A 21,249-nucleotide genomic window follows, 5' to 3' on the forward strand; every position below is an offset into this window, starting at 1 on the left:
TTTAGAGGCCACAGCTGAAGATGTTGCAAACGTATTCCTCTCTTTAGTGCCTTTTTGCATCAGCTATTTCGGCAAAATGGTAGTGCAATGGATGAATTTCACCAATTTCACCAATGCCCACCACACAAGTACTTGCCTGCAATAGTGACCATGCTTCCTACACAGCTCACTGCTGCAGCCTCTGGTGCCAGTCCATCCACAAATAGTTGGGGACCAATCTGCCATTACCATCACCTTGATGATGGATTCCCGGTTCCATCTCTCTCCATTGCCATGCCCAATATCCTATTGGTGCTGGTACACTGGAGGGTACAGTGAATCAATCCCCTCATCCACTCGTAGTTCTAAGTTTTGCACTGCAGGTTTCAGTCTCACGTCATATTGACTCCTCTTGTGGGCACCATGAGCGGAATTATCTCGAAACATCAAGTTCCATCTCAGGCACAAGTACATCAACATATATGTACCTCTTCATCATCCAGGGTCTGGAGAATTAGGACCCAATCCCACTCCTAGAGCCCTATCTAAACTAAGAAAAGAGGTGACACCAAAATACCTGAGAAAGGCAGCCATCTTGGTGCATGGCTTGCTATGCTCCTACGTTAACTCTGGCAATATTTTAGCTTCTACAACAGCTCAAAGAGCAAAAAAAAAAAAAGATTCACACACTGGAAAGCACAGTTCCAACTGAAAACAAAAACGCCTGATATGCAATTGTTTAGGCAGGTTCCTCTTAATCCGCTATGAATCAACATGTCCATCTTTCAAGAAGAAGAAGCAAGAGCGTAGTGATTCACCACTATATATTGTGAATTCAAAAGTATGCTTAACACGTGTTTAGTTGTATAAGCTTGTATATTAAAAACGTAAAGCTAAAATACAAAACTGTTTCCTTCATGAACATTGATGGCGCAGAGAACATGGAAATGGAGAAGTAAAGGATTGTGGATAGGGTCAAAAGTGGTTCTAATTTTTTTGTGAAGTAAGGAAATGTGGAGAGTAAGCTGGTTATGTTGGAAGGACATTATAAACTTTACACATGGATGTACTTGCTAATTATTGAATCACAGTAAAAGTTTAACTTCTGAGCAAACGAGTTTCTAATGTGGGGACAGGGTGATATCTCCGATCCAAGTTTCGCTATTTCTTAATTATTTGTGAGCCAGTCAATCAAGGTTGCACGCAAGAAGGTAGCGCTTCGCTGCTTAAGCGCTTCGCGCTTTATTTGCTGAATTGCTTTTAAAAACCCTATTCTCTATTTGCTTTGTGGCATCAGGCGCCTTCTCCTGCGAGCGCTCTAGTGCGCAGGAGCGCGGGAGGGACACCTATTTAAGGCGAGTCGCCTCGCAGCTCGCCCTGACAAGGTAGCGCTTTGCGCTTTATTTGCTGAATTGCTTTTAAAAACCCTATTCTCTATTTGCTTTAACTTTTGGTTTGTATACCTTGATTTTATCTGCCCCATTACAAGCAATACAATTGGTATCACACCGCTGCTTGAGCGGGTCCGGGTTCTTGGGGTGGGGTGTGTTCTCAGCCGCCATCTTGGAGCGGACTGTTTGTGGCATCAGGCGCCTTCTCCTGCGAGCGCTCTAGTGCGCAGGAGCGCGGGAGGGACACCTATTTAAAGCTCCCCGCCTAGCGCAGCAGTATCGCGCAGCGGGAGCGCCTTCGCTTAGCCTAAGTCGTGCCAGAGTCCTGCCCGTCTGCGCCCGTCCGCGATCGGCCGCGTTGGGCAGGGCAGGACCCTGGCGGTGATGACGATGTTCCGCTATTCCAGGGATTCTCTATTGGCCATTGGACATCGCATCCCGAGATGTGATGCGCCTCAGGTAACTCCGTTGTGTGGCCCTCATTTGTGTACCTGTGGCAGGTGGTCGTTGGACGCCCCCGCCCTCATTGCATGTACCGGTGAGGATTCCGTCACTGGACAGAAAGATCCCCAACACAGTCTTAGTATATGGAATTTGAACGTTAGGTCGCTGGTTAAACATTATCAAGACATCTCTGACCTAATTGAAAGGGAGCCACCTGATGTCTTTTGTTTGACTGAGACCTGGCTACAGGATACTGATACGGCTATCCTTAATTTGGCCTTCCCCGCTGAGTATTCGGTTTATACACTTAACCGGTCCTTTAACACCTTGGCTGCTAGGCGTTTTCCCCCTCCTGTGCTGAAAATTGCCATTTTGCTGGTGTCATGACGAGCTCAGCTCGTCATCAGCACAGCTCAACTGTGCATCATGACGAGCTGAGCTCGTCATGAGCATCGAAAGGGCTAGAGGTGGGGGTATTGCGCTTGCGGTTAAATCTTGCTACCCTTGTGACTGGAGAGGGCAAAAAAAAAAAATCGCTGGTTGCTAAAGTGCCTCGTTTAAAATCTCCATTACTCCCCACTTTGCGCTGTCGGGCATATTGATATATCGCCCCCCTGGTAGTGACTTGGCATTTAGGGAGGCCTTCCCAGACGCTATTAGCTCGCTGGCAGTAGGGTGTGCTAACTTCTCCATTCTCGGGGACCTAAACCTTCACTTTGATAATCTGACCATGCCTGCTGCGAGTAGCTCCGTTGCTGATCTCGAGGCCTTCCAACTTGCGCAATTGGTCACTTTCCCCACCCATGTAGGTGGACATACCTTAGACCCCTTCTTTACGAACCTGGATGAGGCAAGCGTCTCTACTCCATCCCCCCTGACCTGGACAGATCATTTCTTGGTACGGATCCAATGTCCATTGTATGAGCCCTCCATTAAAGCTACGATCCGAGCTGTTCCGAGACGGCGCTGGAATAAACTCAAACTTGAGGACTTCCACCGCATTCTATCGTCGGATCCATTGGGCCCTTCAGATACCGTGGAGATGGGCTATGACAGGTTCTGTGAATGGGTCACCAGGGCTCTTGACTTCCTCATCCCGATAGCATTGTGCAAACGTGGATTAAGGGACCCCAGTCCTTGGTACGACGAATCTCTGCGGACACTCAAATGCACGTGTAGACGTGCTGAGCGAGAATGGCGGAAAACCTATGATAGTAACAAAAAAGTCCTGTATCTGGCCACTGTTAAACTTTATCATCCAGCTGTTTGCAGAGCTTGCGCGGCATTTTATGCCCTTGAATTCCGCAACAGTACCAATCCATCTAAAACCATCTTCAAGGCCCTTAAAGATCTGGTGGCAAAAAAGGCTTCAGCGAACGAATACTGTTCCATCTCACACTGCGAAACCTTGGCGGCCTTTTTTCTCGAAAAGGTCCATGCCATCTACAGAGCCTTTCCTATGGTTTTGCCTTCTGTTGCAAGTCCCTGCAACCTCCCAGTGCAGGATGTCCTACATTCTCTTCCTAGCTTAACACCTGAAAGTTTTAAGAAACTGGCTCAGCAGGTCAAGTCTGGGTCCCCGGCTGATCCATTAAGGCCAGCTTTGTTTAGAGACCTGGCATCCTACGACCTCTCGCCGGTCTGCTCTTTGATCAATACCTCGCTGACATCCGGTTCAGTTCCTGCGAAGTGGAAACAGGCAGTGGTCATATCCATCCTAAAGAAGCCGTCATCGGATGCCAGCAAACCCGAGAACTACCGCCCGATTTCGCTCCTTCCTTGGCCGGCCAAGGTAATGGAGGCACATGTAAACTCTGCCCTTTCAGACCATCTCTCACGGGCCAACATCTTAGACATCACGCAGAATGGATTTAGAGCTGGGCACAGCACGGAGACTGCCCTCCTTCCTTTTTATGGTGGAACATCTGCGCTCCGTGCTGGATGCGGGTCAAACGGCGGCGCTTGTGTTACTAGATCTTAGCGCCGCCTTTGACACCGTTTCGCACAAGATCCTTCTGCAGCGCATGGAGGAAGCAGGTGTCGTTGGCCCGGCGCTCCAGTGGTTCCGTTCTTTTCTCGCTGACCGGTCTTTTTGCGTGGCCGTTCCGCCCCATCAGTCCAAATTCTATCCTCTGGATCTTGGGGTCCCGCAGGGTTCCTCGCTGAGCCCCACGTTATTCAATCTTTACGTGAGACCGCTGGCTGAGGTCGTCAAGCGTTGGGGTATGACTATGGTGTCATACGCTGACGACACTCAGCTTGCGGTTACGCTCAGTGGGGACTCTGATGTGGATGCCCCTAGATTTCAGAATGGACTTCGGGCGGTCGCCAGCTGGATGACTGCCAACTGTCTCCAGTTGAACGCAAAAAAGACTGAAATTATGATCTTCGGCAAGCAAACGGAACTTTGGGGCGATATGTGGTGGCCTCCGGAATTGGGTCCCACGCCAGTACTGGTGTTGGAGATAAAAAATCTCGGGGTGTGGCTAGACCCTACCCTCAGCTTTGTTTGCCACACAAAGCGCATTGCGGCCTGTTGCTTTGGCATCCTGCTCGGTCTAAAACCTGTGCTAAAATTTTTTGATGCAGCAACCAGGCAACTTGTAGTGCAAGCGACGGTGATCTCTCGGCTTGATTATGACAGTTCCCTTCTGGTGGGGCTAAATCAGGCCGAAATCACCCTCCTTCAACGCGTGCAGAATGCGGCCGCCAGAGCAGTCGTGGGTCTTCCCAGGTTCTGTTCTGTTGTTAACACCTTGCGCTCTGTCCATTGGCTGCCAATCAAGCAGAGGATCCAATTTAAAGTACTTTGTGTGTCGCATAAAATCCTCAAGGGCTCTCCTGCCCTGATTCTTCTGAATCTTCTGTTTCCCTACATTTCGGTCCGCTCTCTAAGATCTTCTGACCTTGAACTTGCAGTAGTCCCCCGCTTTAAGCGTAGCCGTGCCGGCGGCCGGTCATTTCGTGTACGCGCTGCGGTCTTGTGGAATTCTCTTCCCCCAGAGATACGTGCCCTTGGTGATCTGCTTTCTTTTCGTAAGGCGGTTAAGACCTTGCTGTTTTCTTAAGTCTGCTCTTTTTATATACCTTTTTTAAGTTGTGTTATGTTGGTACCTTGTCGGGCGTCAGGACGCTCCTTTGCTGGAGCATCTGTGCGCATAATAAATGACCTTAACATAACATAACATAACATAACATAACATAACATAACATTATGCTATTTGATAATGGCTTCAAGTGGAAGTGATTGAGGGTATTTTCAGGGACTCTTGTGATGAGGCTGAATTTTCTTAGGCTAGAAATCAGCCTGTGCCCGGCTTGAAACACAGCATTTGCAGTTCCAGGATTGGACTCCTCAGTAGTACGGAAATGAAGTCCAGTGGAAGGATAAGAGATTCCGTTTTTTATTGCAGATGAAATTAGCAGATTTGCAAATACGGGCAGCAATGCCTGAAATTTGAGCAACACACTGTGGTGGTTTACCTGGCCATTGACCTATATCATTCTTTAACCTGCACTATTCTTGCTTGAACAACAGGTATGGCACTTGAGCAGGAGTACCGATCCTCTAGCTCTTTCTGTGTTACCTGTACATGCAGCCTCTTACTGAATTGCTCCAGCACGCATGGGTCCGCTATTATATATAAGCTGATAATTCTCAGCTTATCTTTAACCTATCTAGTCCACACGAGTCTCCTAAAAAATGCTTAAAAACTGTATCATTGTTAGTCAATAGTTGTCCAACAACTTCTTCAAAATTAATCTGACCAAAACTGAACTCTTAAATACCATCTCTGTATTGGTATATGGAATAGGACAGGAGCTTATGACTAGATATAATGGACAGCTACCCAGGTCCTTCAACAGTGGTGTGAAACTTAGGAATTCCTAAGTTAGTAAATGAGGTCCGCACCAGTTTCACCCATCTTTGCCTTCACTCATCTTTGCCTTCTAAAAAAGATTCTTTCCCTTATTGACCCTTCTTAGAATTCAACAGTAGTGAAATCTATCAATGTGGTCCTGACAATGCTAATTAAATCTACCATGAATCTCCAGATAAAAATCTTATGCCAACCACAACTTTCTCAGAGTGCTGCAGGACAAGTGTATACACAAATTGCTAAAAGATTGCATATGTCACCAGTACTGCAGTCTCCACACTGACTTCCCACTTGGCCATTGGTAGCCTTTAAGGCCCTAACAAATTTCAATATAGCCCGATACTTCATATCACGCTACCTTCTAGCCAATAAAAGTTCACATCCTCAACCTTCACATGATCAACCATCACGTTCCCTCAGATAGGCAAGGATATCCTTGCATGCTACCACTAGGACTAGAATGGTTGAAGACAGTGCCTTTTCTACAGCAGTGGCCAAACTGGGGAACTCTCTCCCTTTGAACAAATCTACTCTGGCTTGGAAGCCATCTAAAACCTGGCTTTTTAATAATTAATGGCCTGAATTTGAGTTTGGAGGACAGGTTACTATGTCACAAACCTGACAAGCATTCTGTCAGGCTTATAGCAAGTGCATTTGTGACAGATTATCAGTGCGCCAAACTCCAAATCAGGTCCTAAGTATCTTCTGGCCTTTATCCACCAGTCACTGATAGTTTGTCTTCCTAAACTGCAAAGAAATGTTTGCGTAAGCGTGCTCTATAAATAAATTAGAACATAATATGGCACTTCAGGAAAGCTCTTAGCTCATCAAAAGCACCCCACACAGTTTTTGGAGAAGCAGTTAAACAGAACCCACTCGGGCAGCACTGCGGCATTGGAGTAGCAGGGATCCCAAGGCCAAGGAGCAGCATCAACTCCTGCACTTAGCAGATCATTCTTGCCATTTGGTCAATTGCAACAGTCGAAGTAATTTGCTAATTTTTTACAAAATTAAGAAATTTTCTTGACAATAAACTCATTATACAGCCAATATCGTTAATTACAATCTCAAAGACATTAGAAAGATCAGCAGTAGACTAAGGATTAATGTTGTAAGCTGACGTGTAGACTATATAAAACTCTTGAATAAATAGATATGTGTACTTGATCAGCAAGGAACACCGCAAAATCATCAGTGAACTACAGCTAAACAATCTAAACGAAAGGCAGTTAATAGTGGAGACAGAGAGGGAAGAAGTACAGGAAGAGAAAAATTACAGCTGATTTTTGAAGTTACTTACCCTGCTCGGGATCTGATAATATCTGGGATCGCAGAAAGTCGTATCTAAATATACACTCTGAATGTCCTTGACTCTGAAAGACACAATGTTGGCATGGCTGATGCAAGGCGGTCACAGTTGATTTTTACAACTGTAGTGCAATGACTTAAAATTATTATTGAATTAAAGTTGTTTTTAACATTTGACTTACATTTTGGTAGAAATACAGACTGTAATGTGTGGGAGGAACGTACATACACACATCATGGTACCTCTGTACATACCCACCAGACTTGAATGACATCGGCCTTAAAACAATTGACTCTTGAAACCAAACTCATATGCACAACTTTCTCCCACCTGCAATCTTCATATGACGCTTTTAATGTTTTTGAACTCTCAGTAGCGGTAAACCTAAGTGGAGATCAACTATAGGTCCTGTTCGGGCATCTCTGTGATCCTGGCACAAACAGTAGCCTCATCCTTGTTTGGGGCTGGCATGAACCCACGTGCAAAGTTAACCAAATGTGAAGCCAAACTATGACATCTGTAGGTGGACTTTCATTTTTAAAATGGCCGATCACCTTCAATGGTCTATTGTGGTCTCAATAGTAAATAAACTGAATATAACGAATCTCATTAAGGGCATGATATGTATCAAACTTTCAGGATATCCACATACAACAAATGTGCATAGAAATTAATGATCAGCATTTATCCTAAAAACCTGGCACTGTTAAGGAAACACTGCTGCTCTATAACTCTTCCCTATTGACAAATTACTAGGCTCAGAACTGAGCAGAGAATGGTAGGAGGTCGTCGAAATTATGAAATGTTTACACTTCTAGTGGCATAATCTGTCAGAAACATCATATTGGCAGTAATGGTAGAAAGTACTATATGAAAGGAAATAATGTGCGAATAGGAATACAATACTTCTTGAGCCTCCCTAAGTACCCTACCAATCTCTTGTCTAGTATTACTACAAAATGATAATACAGACTTACTGCTTGATTCATTTGAGCAATGCAGAACAGAAAGCACCTTTATATTTACACATTTGCGGAAAACTGTGGTGTTAATGTGAAATATGTACATTTTTAGCTTCTTTCATACGCAAAAATTGATAAATAATAAGAAAGGCCTAGAACTCAAGAGTAAATGGGTGGCACAAATTAACTACACAACTGTGATGCTAGAGAATTTAATAAGTAATTTAAAGGCATGTAAACTACTAGTGGACAATAACAGGCACTGTGGCAGTGAATACATTTCAAAGTTACTATCGAATAAAGATGATAGGCAAGTAGAATACTGAGGTCATCAATACAAGTTTGCTGTGAATTCACGGGAATAAGCTAGGGCAAGAATCCATGATTCTGGCCAGTATTTCTCTCTTAGTTAACGGGGTATTACAAGTTATTCCCCCCCACACACACCCAAAGAATGGGGAATGACATGCCCACTTTAAAGTACTGGGCCCAATTCCACATTTTCCCTCCCATCTGCGATTAATATTAGGCATACATCTGCAACATTTGTCAGGTGCTTGGAGAAGATGGCAACTGTGGCAGATTTGTTTACCTCTGCTGGGTGTGTGTGTGTGTGTGTGTGTGAGGGGGGGGGGGAGATGGACAGAGGAGCGCAGATCATCTTTGACTTCAGCTAGGGGACATTTTGCTTTTGCCCCCGATTCTGCTGCAAGCGGGTAGATGGGTGGGTCCACGCATGACATCTATACACAGCCACCGCTGCTCCTCACAAGGCTCTGAGTCTGGTGTCCTTAGGCCTGGGATTACTGGGTCTGGAGTTTGTGGACCCAATGATTCCGGGCTAGGAGACATAGGTAAAGTTGTAGGTGCCACGCTCAGAAGGTTGTATTTTATAGGATGTGATGTAATAGTAGTAAAACATGACAAGCAATCATGAGAGACTAATTGTGGATAAAAGAGCTCATTGTGTGTTCTGAGTCCTGAGGAGAACCCTGAAAGAAACACAATAGGGTTCAAAACGTGTCAACTGTTGTTTCACCAAACAAGTGTACTCTACAAGCATCCACTATTGTGGCTCATGACGTGAATGAAATGACATATTGGGATGTTTTAAATGAGCCCTAAGGGCACACTGTTTGGTATTGCTCTTGTAAAAGGAATATACAAGTAGGGCGTTGTAACGCCAGCCTAAAGGGCATTGTTTGTTTTCTTTTTCAAAAAGGACAAATTGGATTTATAATCACAGAATCAGAGCTATTCATATTTCTGTATTAGGTGATTCATAGAAATGCATTGCCTAATGTTTTGTCCGATTATTTGTAGCGTTTTAATGCATGTTATTTAATCTAACAATGTTCTGTATCTCCCTGTGCTTTTTAAGGGTTTGTGGAAAATTGTTGTTCTAACAGATGAACAATTCATCTTGAAAACATTTTTTGGTATAAAATGATATGTATAAAACCAAGAACAATCAAATATATGGTCATATCAAGTGTCGTGTGTGATCATGATGAGTGATGGTAAATTGCTATCAGTATTGGCGTGAGCGGAGTTGTTTGACTGTTTTAAATAGACGACAGCAAAGAACCCAATGGGAGTCAAAATAGGAAAAGAAGCATTTTTGTGGCGTACCACCTCCCTGACTGATCCCTTGCCACGTTGCACCCGAAATTGATTAACTATTCTATTGAAAATTAAACCAAAAAGCTCTTTTAATGGAAAATCAGACTCTTCTATATCTATAAAGGCGCTATCACTTCTTGAGTAATATATACATCTGGGTGGGGTTGGTGGTGTGTGGATTTTCAGAGGTCGTAGGGGTGTTTGAGTTTTTGTATTTCAATCCAATGTAATTGGAACCTACAGATAAACCAGATCAGTCAAGCAGGAATGACTACTGGGGGCAAATAAGGACTGTTGCTGTCAAAAACAACCTGGAAGGATTACAACAGGCCAGGTGTCTCAGGGGTTCAACTTCATGTCTGACACCCTGGAACTCATTTCCTTCTCTTCTTTTGGATGAGGTGCATGGGAGGACGGGAGAGTGGGTGGGCACACGATAAAGCACTGGATTACAGCTGGGGAAATTGGCTATGCACTGTATAAGCGCTGATACAATCGTACACTTATGTTTACACTTTCCTTGCCTTTGGGGAGCAAATTGAAATACATTTGATGATACCTGACACTTTAAGGGTCATAGTCTGGGCATAGTGGGAGTGGCAGGGTGACTGACCCAGGGGTGGAGATTGGGCACAGGAATGACCTGCATAATATTTCCTACAGAGGAGAAGTTAGGCTACAGTAATCGGCGAGTTGGCTAAGGTATCTTGTTTTAATTTTAAGTCTGTTGTTATACGCTCCTTTTTTGGGAGCAGGCGGAGAATTTCCTGGATGTGGGGGATTGGCTTGTAGTGTCTAGGGACCTGTCGACTGATTCCTTGGTGACTCTGATACCCTAGAGCATGTGATTTTCAAGTTTGATTGAATACTAAATAGTTCAATTCTCTGTCCAAAATGCCCCGGATACATTCCTTCATTAGGAGAAAGAATGCAGATGTGTTTGCTATTCATAGTCGCTGTTTTTACAAACATTTTTTTTTGGGTGATGACCTTGAAATGGTCCATTCAGGTGGCAGGGGAGCATCAACTGGGTGGCATCAGAGGGCCTACATGTATATTTTGATGATCTCAGCCTGGTAAACATGTTGGAGTGCGGCAAAATAGTATTATTTTCCCGTTGACCGTTCTTTCTCAAGGATTGACTACGTTATGATATCAACCAGGCTACTAAGATGTTTGAGAGAAAAACAGATGGACTCAATAACTTTGACAGACCAAAGATTGGTGATGTCTGTCTTTGGTCTTGAACCTAGTGCACTAAGGGATCAGATTTAGACACTCCGCAGATATATATTGAATGAACCATTTAGTAGAGCCTTAATTAAGACACATATTAAGGAGTTATTTATAACTCGTACAACGTTCAACATTGTTAGTACTGTGGTTTTGATGCAATGAATGATGTTTTATGGGGCAGCTTGAGGACGAGGTCTCTGGTGTGGGTTCGAAAATAATCTGGCTACTGCTAAATGGGCTTATACACCAAATGCCTACCAGACCAGGGGCCAATTTAACACACTACTGGTCAATAGGTCTGAAAAGACACTTACTGTGGCTTAATCCGAAGCTTAAGTCATGGTTAACAATGTCATTTTGGATTCCTTCCAACTGTACAGGAGCATGAAGCAGGGATGCTAGTTGGCCCCTTTATTAGGTCTCGCCTACGCAGTGCACATGCAAAAAGACCTTTTGCTATCCCTGCGGCTTTTCAGCCTAAAAAGATGCACGTGTTCCATTGTGTGTGAGGTGGTGTGTGGGGTTGTGTGTGTGTGGGTGTAGGTGTGTGTGTGGGTGTGGGGGGGTTGTGTGTGTGGAATGTGTGTGGGCGGGTGTGTGGGGGGGTCTGGGTGTGTGTCTGGGTTTGTGTGTGGGGGGGTTGTGTGCGTGTGGGGTTGTGTGTGCGTGTGGGGTTGTGTGTGCATGTGGGGTGTGTGTGTGTGTGCATGTGGGGTTGTGTGTGTGTGTGGGGTTGTGTGTGTGCAATAAAGAAATAAAAACAGAAGGAAGAAAAATAACAGAAGAGTTAGGCGGCGCGCGGGAGACCTCCGAAGAAGGAGTGTATGCGTGAAAAGGGAAGCTGCACGAGAGGGCAGTGCGTGAGGCTGGGAAGTGGCACAAGGCTGGAGCCCTGGAGCGATGGCGCTTGAGGCCGTGCGGGGAGGACGAGGCTCGGGGATAGGCAGGAGGCCCTGGGAGACGGCACAGCGGAGCGGGGATAACGGGAGGGAAAGGAGGGCGGGAGAGATGGAGGGGGAAGAGACAGATGAGGTGCTGCGGTGATTTGGGAGGGAGGGAGGGGGTGGGTGAAGAGGGCACGGGACTGTAGGGGCGGAGGGGGAAGGTAAAAGAAGCAGAAAAGACGGTTGGGGCACACAGCCTATTTGCATGTATGTGAGGCTAGCGCCGATAGGGGGGGTGGGCACAGAGGAGGAGGGCTCAACCAAGGAGTCACAGAGAGGGACACACACCCTGGGGGGCACCCTTGTAATGTAAATACTGAGGGAGAGTGGCGAGAGAGGAGGGAGAGAGTGAAGAGGCTGGGGGAACGAGAGAGAAGGAGGTAGGGACATGCAGAGGAGGAGGGGGGGCGAAGTGGCGGGGCAGGGAGAGGACAGGCCGTAGGGACAAAGAGTAGGAAGAGCAGGGCAGTGTGGAAGACCCAGGGGCAGAGACCATAAGGGAGGTGGGCGGCCACAGGGTTGTTGAGGATAGGACTGGCAGAGACATGTAGGAGGGTGGGAAGGAGGGTGTGGGGTGGGGTGGAAGGTAGGAGCAGTGCTGGCAAGGAGGAGATCTGACAAATGGCAGTTTACATTCTGCTGTTTTGCTTTTTAAGTACAAATGAAAATGCTTTGTAAAAATGTATTTCATGTCGGTACATGGAATGCATTTTTACTAAGCCGTTTCAATAGTACTTAAACAAGTGGGGAAAAGAGTGAAACTAAATAATAACAACACACCTAAAGTAAACAAGAGACCGGGAGTGATCCTATATGAACCCACTGGAAAAACTGAAGCTTTTCACTATAAAACATGGCCACTAGATGGCAGTGAGTATCCACCACATTAAAAAACAAGCATGCAGTCAGGCTGATACAAAGAAGCCTCTCGGAGCAGTGACAAACAAGCTCTCGGCATTGCTTGGCAGGGGGGTGGCGGGGGAGCGGAGCGGATTCCTTTGAGGTCTGATGGGGGGGGCGGGGGGGCGGATTACTTTGAAGTCTGATACCGAGGCTCACAAGCTGATAACAAATGGTGTGTGATGTGATGTGCACGCGCCCGGCTCACATGACTGTACCTAATCCGCAGTTTGGGTAGACTTTTGAAAGCCTTACTATAATCTCGCCAAACAAGCATTGCTAAAGCAATGCTTTCAGTGAGACCTAAACAGGCTGCATTATTTAAAGCTGCTAGTAACATTTTGTTCTTGGAGCTGTCGAAGTCCTTTGGTGAAATGTCATGTTCTAGGTGAGCAGAAAGGAGAGCATCGGAGTTGCTGAATCCCATAATTACCCGCTACAAGTTACTTAAACAATGTATTCTGCATAGCTTGAGTTTAGGGTTCACTCCACTGGTTAAGAAGACGCCCCAGCAGCCTTCTGCTGTATATGTAAACATGTTTGGCTTATTGTTCATATTCAATGTGTTCTCTGTAACTGTACAGAAAATCTGTATTGGGAGTAAACTGCATAACATTTCCAAGTTAGCAAGTCTGGTTCACGTGCGTTTTTTGGTTCAAATCTTTTAGATAATTTCAATCTGAATAAAATGGCGCATTTCACATACTCTCATGCAGATGCAGCAAATTAGTAATAGACAAATATAAACAATTGAAAAGCCCATCGTTGTCATTCACAGAGTGTTGTAGCAGTCATGCCTCAAAGAGTCTCACTGCAGTCAAAATGAAAAACAAGCATTGGCATAGCCAATAGGTCTAGCTTTTGGTACCTTATTAGTATTTACTTATGCAGCACAATATCCTTGGTGCTACGACATCAACTGTTGCATGGTTAAACACTTATAAGGTCCCAAAGGCAAAACCTATTGGCTATGCCAATGCTTGTTTTTTGTTTTGGCTATGGATCAGTTAGTTCTCTGCCCCAATATGACACAATAATGCAATGAAAGATGCGATGCTGAAAGACAGGATGTTCATAATCTCGTTGTTTGCAGAGGATGTCATACTTACTCTTGAAGATACTGCATTGTACCAACTCCCACTGATTTCACTGCTCCGGTCTTTAGGCAAGATATCAGGTTTTAAGGTTAATGGCGATAAGACCCTTTTAGGCAAGAAGGAGGCAAGCCTCTGATTAGGGATTCAGTTCCTTTCAGAACTATGGAAAATTAGTGAAGTATATGGGGCTTAGGGAATCTTTACGATCTGCTACACTTGCTCTACTGCATGATATCTGGTTGGACTTGATCGGATGACGTAACAGGTTAATCTCGGAGAAATAATTTACCCTTTATCAAAATAAATATAGTCCAATCACCTTCCATATGTGTTTCAGGCTGATCCTGTTAGAATTCAATAAGGGCTTATAGAGGAGTTTCAGAAGTTTTCACAGCAAAGGAAACGACTGAGCAGGCCTATTTGACTGGGAAAGAGGTTGGGAGAAAGAGATGGGAACTAGGTTTGCCAAACATATTTGCATAATATAGGGCTGCCCACATATAAATCCTGGGCGACTCAGAGGTTGCTAACATGAATTTGAGCACACCTTGGCAGGTTGGACCATATGTGATGTCCTTTTCCTCCTGAGGAAGAAAAAAAGCCTCCACCTGCCAAAGCAGTGCTAGCAGCTTTGGGTCTGATCCTTCCAGAGACCTTCAGGAGGCTACTTTTTGGCCAGTGCTTAGCAAATTTAATGAAAAGCATGATCCAGTGGGAGATGGTTCTCCACTGCTCAGCCTAGCCATTTTTCGCTTGGAGGGATTCTATCTGCAGAGCACCACATCAAGCCACAAATTTGTCCCAACGACAAGTGGATTCAGGTTTTGTTGAGGGACGCCTGCTGCCAAGATGACATTAACCACCTACAGCGGTAGATCAAAGATGTTCAGCTGTCTCGTCTCAATCTCCAAGCATAAAGGTGGAAATTGCACAGGCCCAGTTGCAGAACCCTGTAGAGCTGCTAAGAAAGCAGAACGTCCCAGAGGGGCAGCCTGAGCAGAGAACAGATGCTCATGCCCAGGAGTTCTGGTTAGCATATCATCAGTATCCAAATTGAATTGGCCACCGTCTGTACTGATCTTCTTGAGAACTCAGGACAACAGTGGAATCGGCGGAAAGGCATACAGGAGTCCTGAGTTCCACTCGAGACGGAACGTGTGTCAGGGTGAGAAATGCCTTGGGAACTCCATAGGGCGTAAGTGCTGACATTATGCGTTCTTGGTGATGGTGAACAGATTGAGCCATGGTTCTCCCCATTCGCAGAAAAGACCTTATACCATCTTCGGGTATAACGGTCTCTCGTAATCTGCAAGACGCTAAAGGCTAAGCACATCCGTCCTAACATTAAAAGATCCTGCCATGTGGTTCACCCATTTCCTTCTGGCACAAGGCCCGTTTCCCCACCATTCCCTGTTGTTGCATTACTGCATGGTGGGAGTGTTGTCCATGAGCACATGTTCTAGCTTCCCCTTGATGGACAGAAGGAAGGCTTTCAACACCAAGCAGATGGTCCTTCGCTCCAAAAGGTTGATATGCACTCGCCACGGTTGGAGACCAGAGGCCTCTGAGTCCACACCTCCGCCAGATGGCCACCTCAACCCAGAAGGGATTCATCAGTAACCACAGTCAACTAAGGGTGGGGTAGAGAAAGGGGTCTGTCGCTGACGCAGTACAGTAACCACCACTGAATATCTTTCACAGTCTCCTCCGAGATCTGGGCGTGGTCGGAGAGACACCCTTCAAGTTGGACCAACTGGAACTTCCGATCCCACTACCGAGACCACATATGCCACCTGGCGTGCTTGACCAGCAAGATGCAGGAGGGCATATGTCCCAGTAGCCTCAGAGTCTACCTCACTGAAATCCAGGACAAAGGCTGAAAGATCAGGATCACAGCCTGAATGTCCTTTACTCACCAGGGGGAAGGCACAAACTGTATTGTGTGCAGAATGGCTCCATTGAAGAGAACCATCTGAGAAGGAGTCAGGTGAGACTCTGGCACATCACCGTCATCTTGAGGTGTTACACAACTACCTGGGGTGAAGGAAGGGGAAAACTGGGTTTCCTAACCTCCGAAGGTATGCAGCTACCACCACCATCTCATTCGTGAACACCTGCGGGGCACTGGTGAGACCAAAAGGGAGCACAGATAACAAAGAATGTTTCTGTGCTATCATGAACCGAACGTAGCACCGATGGGCCTGCAGGATTGGTATATAGAAAGAGGCATCCAGCTGGCCTCTCGATATCTGGAGGCATAGTCCACCAAAATTAGGGTAAACCTATTTCCTACGGCAGTTTGGGGGCCCAGGGCCCAAAAAGGTCAATGCCAATGGTTTCAAAGGGGGTGTCAACTACAGGTAAGCGAACCAGGGGAGACTGGAGCTTTATCCCTGTTTTTCCACTGGCCTGGTGGATGGGACAGGACCTGTAGAATGCCCTGAGGCGGTCTTCATACGGGGCCAATACAGTTGGGTGACAAGTCTGGCAAAGGTTTTGTCTTATCAGGGGTATGTCATGAGTCAGCAATGGATTTAACCCAGATCTCTTGACTAGGGGTGAATGTTTGATTTGCTCTGTATTCCATCCATCATCTTTTGTAGGAAGGCTCTGTAGCACTGGGAAACCACCAACGCCTGGGCCTCAGCTTACCCTCTAGGGTGGGTCACTCATTCTGTGCTTTGCAGAATTCCTCCCTGGAAGACCCACCCTTAACTTGCTTTTCAGCAACGTAGGCAGGTCTCCCAGAGCTGTAATATCCTCCCAGGTAGACTACTGGACGGCCTCCACTAGTACCCCCTCAACCTGGACAGTTGTCGTTTCAGGGACTGGGTTCCCACACCCATTGCCCTTTCCTTTTTTGCTGTCGGAACCTCATTGCTTCTTTTGCTTTAATATCCACCTTTTTCGGGCTTCCTTTATGAGCTAAGACCAACTTCCTTTCAGCCAATGGTCTCTCAGCCTCAGCTTTCTCCTTCTCTAGGGCAAGTTTTATTTCCTCAAAGGCCCGGAAGGCCTCATCAGCAGCACTCTTGGTAGCAGCTTCCTCCTTGGCACCGTCCAAGTTTAGCTTAGCCAGTTGCCAACTGAACTCCCTCTCAGATCTTCTTCCCTCCAGCTTCTCTACATGACAGACCATAGGAAGACACACTCCACCCTGCCCTGAAATGGCGCTGCACTTCTGGGGGTTAGTTGTCCTCTTCCTTTGAGTGCTGCAGCTCAGGACCTGTGCACTGGCCATACTCCCGCTTCTCCATAGCCTCCTCTTCGGCTGTGGCTTACAACCTCCTCCCAGGCCCTGAGGGTCTTTTGGAGCTCCAGCTTCTTGGAGCCCCTATTTGCTGGAAACCCCATCTTCTTGCAGAATGCTCTGGGCTCAGCTGCAGTGTAGCTTTCCAGGTTAAGGAGCTCAAATTCCAAGCTTGCAGGTAAAGGCACAGACAGGTAAAATGGGGGAGTTTGGAAAAAGCAAAAATGGCCACTTAAGGAAAATTTAAAAGGAGGTAGAATCTGGCATTTATAACAGAATTTTTTGTGTTACACAAAATCATTGAATGGCAGTGCACAAGTACTGAATCCCACCAATGTGAGATATTGGGTTGTTGAATGAGAGGGTGTGAGCCCTTCTCAAGCAACAACCACAATCCTTGTCCGTGTGAACCACAAAAGTCACTAAATTAACCTGTGCTTAACCATTTGATAGCTTGCCACGAAAGCAGTTAGGCTTAATTTAGAGGCAATGAGTAAAGTATTTATGCAGCACACAAACAGTCATAAAGTGAAAGTACAATACAAGAAAAATCACACACAGATTTAGAAAACTAGAGTAAAATGTAATACATTATTTGATGCCAAAACTACAAAAATCCAAACAGTAGAACTGGATATATGTAATTTCAAAGATTTAGGTAAATATAGCATGCAGAAGCACATAGCGTCACTCGTAGTTATCTGGTAGTGCTAGACCAAGGGAAAGTCACAAGTACAGGGACCAGGTGAGTCTCACTGAAAAAGTTACCCACGAAAAGTCCAGAAAGAAAAGTCAAGTTTACGGTGGAGGAGGCCGCGAGGTGCCCGGAGTGTGTTACTGATGGTTGACGCTGTGGTACGAAGGGCAGGTGCAGCGGCGTGGATGGTCGTTGCTGTAGCGCAAAGATTCTGTCTGGCATTGCGGACAGTCATAGTTGAGGCTTCGTGTTGGCGGTCCCCATGGGCTGTCAATGCTGTAGCCAAGTGCAGATCTTGTGTTGCTCGTGATTGCTGGCTGTTGCTGTAGCGCAAAGAGTCTGGTCCATCGGAGCTTCGCACTGGTAGGCGTCGCGGGTGGCAAGATCTCAGCACAAAAGGGCCCGTTCTTGATCGCAAAGAGCCTAAAACCTCAGCTTTTCTCTTTCTGTTCACAAGCAGAGATCAAGTGATGCCAGCCAAGAGACCTGGGGATACACTTCTTGGGGGATCAGGAACTCACTCAGGCAGATGTCAGCACAGCTCATGCATGTCCAGTGCAGTAGGTCAGCTGGGCAGTTGCAGGGAGGCCTCTAGAGATAGTTGTGTCATTGCAGCTCAGAACAGGAAGTCAGCCATCTGACCCGTGAAGTCACTCTGCCGGGAATGAAGGAAGGAGGTCCATTCTTTCTTCTGAGAGAGCAGGCCAGTTGTCAAGCAGCAGCACAGTCCTCCTGCAGTATACACAGGTCAAAGAGAGTACTGAAGAGTGGGGTTAAGGGTCCTATTTTCCTACCTAGTGCCAGCTTTGAAGTGGAAGAAACTTCTGGAGTTTTGCCCTCAGAGATGGTTCTGAAATGTTCTGCCTCCCTGTCCTGGTCCCAAGATGTCTGTGGTGACAAAAGGCTAGTGTGAAGTCCTTTGTGATTGAAGGAGGCAGCCTCTATTAAAGTGATAGTGTGGTAGGTGACAGCTCTCCACCCCCCTGACTTGTCAGGATGAGCACCTTGCCAACATCATGCCAACATACAGTCCAGTCCCTCTTTGTGACACTGTCTAGGAGGAATACACAAAGGCCATCTATGCCTATTCAGGTGACCCAGGACAAGGGAACCACATGGTTACAGAATGAAAATCCAATTTTTCTAAACATGGCATTTTCAGAATTGGGACTTAAAATCTGACTGAACCATTATGAAGGATTTTAAATTACCATTCTTTAGACACCAAACATGATATATCTGCCTGTTCCAGAACAGGTATCACTTATTAAATTAATAAGGGAACCCAGTGTTATCCTATAGGAGAGTTAGTCCTCAAAGCAGTGAAAAATGATTTGTTTTTCTAGTTTTTCACTAGTAGGAAATGAAAAACTTAAAAGTGCACGTTCAACTTTTTAAGTACAAAGTACCCTGCCCTATGGGTTGTTTAGGACCTACCCTAGGTGTGACTTATATATACTAACAAGCATTTGCAATGCAATAGGTCTCGCATTTATACAAGTTTGAGCTATTAGCATTGTAAATGACAATGCCTTTTATTTAAGTTTTGTTTTTTAAAACCTAAATAAAAGGCACTGTCATTTACAATGCTAACACAGCTCAAACTCTCGCAAATGCGAGACCTATTGCGTTGCAAATGCTTGTTATACCAAGTTTGCTACTACCGTAACCCATCATAACCTATTATGTAATCTTCCATTCTTCCCTTGCCATTATATTTCTAATGCTTGCAGTATAAAATCTCAATTTGAACAAATGCATGACTACAATCCCCAGACAACAAAAAAATAAACTGGAGCAGGTGAACATGGGTCAACTTGAGAGGTCTGAAGAGGGCATTGCCTGTCCCAGCATAGAACGGTAAAGATAGAAAGCTCATTCTAGTGAGAGTGCCCTCCTATTCCCAGCATAGAACAGTAAAGATAGAAAGCTCATTCTAGTGAGAGTGCCCGCCTATTCCCATGTTTCCTATGTTCGTGCTTGAGAAGCTCAGTCAGTCCAGGTTTCTCTCTGCATTCCTTGATATGTAGTCATTAATCACATGATAAACTCCGAACTTCAGGTCCAGAATGCAAGTGTAGAAAACTGGACTAATTATGCTACTTACGCTTGGACTTGGAAATTTTACGAGCTTTGCGTTCCCAATGTAAAGGTAACATTTGAACGTAATATACCACGCAGAAAGCGGCGAAAGGCGCTGTGGGTTTGTGTGCCCCACTGAAGAACAGGACTTTGCAGCTGAGTGAGCCGGTGCTGCTCATTTGTGGCGCTTCTTGATTCAACGCTGTCCCAGCTAGTTAACAGTATTGTCCCAAAGCGCTGGTCTGACAATAGGCTCACGACTAAGCCGTCAACAGGACCTGGAGATACTTGGCTGGTGCAACCCCTCGTGCCTAACCAGAAATTCCGCTGATGCACCCCTACACGTGCCCGTCACATCTTCAGCAGTTGTATTACTACAGAGGCCGGTCGCAACTTAGGCAGTTGTGATCAGCCTGCAAGCAGCCACAACTTTCGTAGCTGCAGTCCTGCACCGAGTGATCACTGCTAAAGCAGTTGTAGCCCCGTACCTGCAATTACAGCCCGACCAGACTTCGGCATTTGCACTGTTGCAGAGTCTCGGTTCCTTCCTGGTACCAAAAGGAGAGTCTGTGGGCTCTCTGACGCCCAGGTCCTCCAGATCGCTCTACAGCAGTCTATTCTTTGCGGAGTCGCAAAACCACCATAGACACTGCCACGCAGCTGAATTTCTATTCACCACTGCAGCCCAGGGAGTTTCATCAAGTTCCCGCCGGGCCGCCGCGCTGCCTGCGGCGACCCGGAAGCGGTTGGGCAGCCGGCCAATCGCAGCGCGGCCCCAACCGGGAGTCCCGCCCCCATCGCGGCGCGAGACGAGAGAGAAGCCACTGTCCGAGGAGCCCTCGGGCTCCTGATCGAGTCCCGGTCCGCCCGAACAGGTGAGTGTGTTGCGGAGGAGGAGGGGTGAGTGGGGGTGGGGTGTGCGCGTGTGTCTGTTAAAGGGGGTGCGTGTGTGTGTATGCAGTGTGTGTATGTGCGCATGCGTGCGGGAGCCTTTGTGTGAATGCGAATAGCAGGCAGGGCGACGCGACGTGCGCGCTCACGAGCTGCAATCTCCAGGAGGACAGGCTCGTCACAGTCTGATGTCCACAATATTCCCAGAAAAGCGGCAACATAAGTTGTCTCGCATAGACAGCAAAAGCTTCGCTTTTGCTTTCGTCTAGGCGAGACCTAAAAAGGGAGTTTAAGGCTAGGCAAAAGGTTAAATTTGCCAAGACTAATTGACAGTTTAAAACTGCACACAAGCTCAAATGGTAAGCCTGAGACATGCTTTGAAGGGCTACTTAAGATGGGTGGACAAATACATGCTACAAGCCCAATATCAGCATTTAATTGTACCAGTCCTGGGTACGTGGTATGTGGATACTTGTAAGTAAATTAAAAACGGCAACAGAAATCCAGATCACAACTGCTCGCAATCCAGCTCGGTTCCCTAAAAGGAGTGGAGCCCCATATCT

General features: G+C 46.2%; 1 protein-coding gene across 3 annotated transcripts in view; it reads right to left on the bottom strand.

Annotated features, from left to right (window-relative positions):
- DCLRE1C (DNA cross-link repair 1C) overlaps positions 1-21,249 on the bottom strand; it is a 343,172-nt gene that overhangs the window by 183,660 nt on the left and 138,263 nt on the right. For all 3 annotated transcript variants that reach the window (XM_086919715.1, XM_086919712.1, XM_086919710.1), the window contains exon 7: positions 6,996-7,068. In XM_086919715.1, the coding sequence (XP_086775841.1) occupies positions 6,996-7,068 (73 nt within the window). The remainder of the gene's footprint in view (positions 1-6,995; positions 7,069-21,249) is intronic.

Source organism: Lissotriton vulgaris, chromosome 1_1 (assembly GCF_964263255.1).
Source record: "Lissotriton vulgaris chromosome 1_1, aLisVul1.2, whole genome shotgun sequence".
NCBI classification, from domain to species: Eukaryota; Metazoa; Chordata; class Amphibia; order Caudata; family Salamandridae; genus Lissotriton; species Lissotriton vulgaris.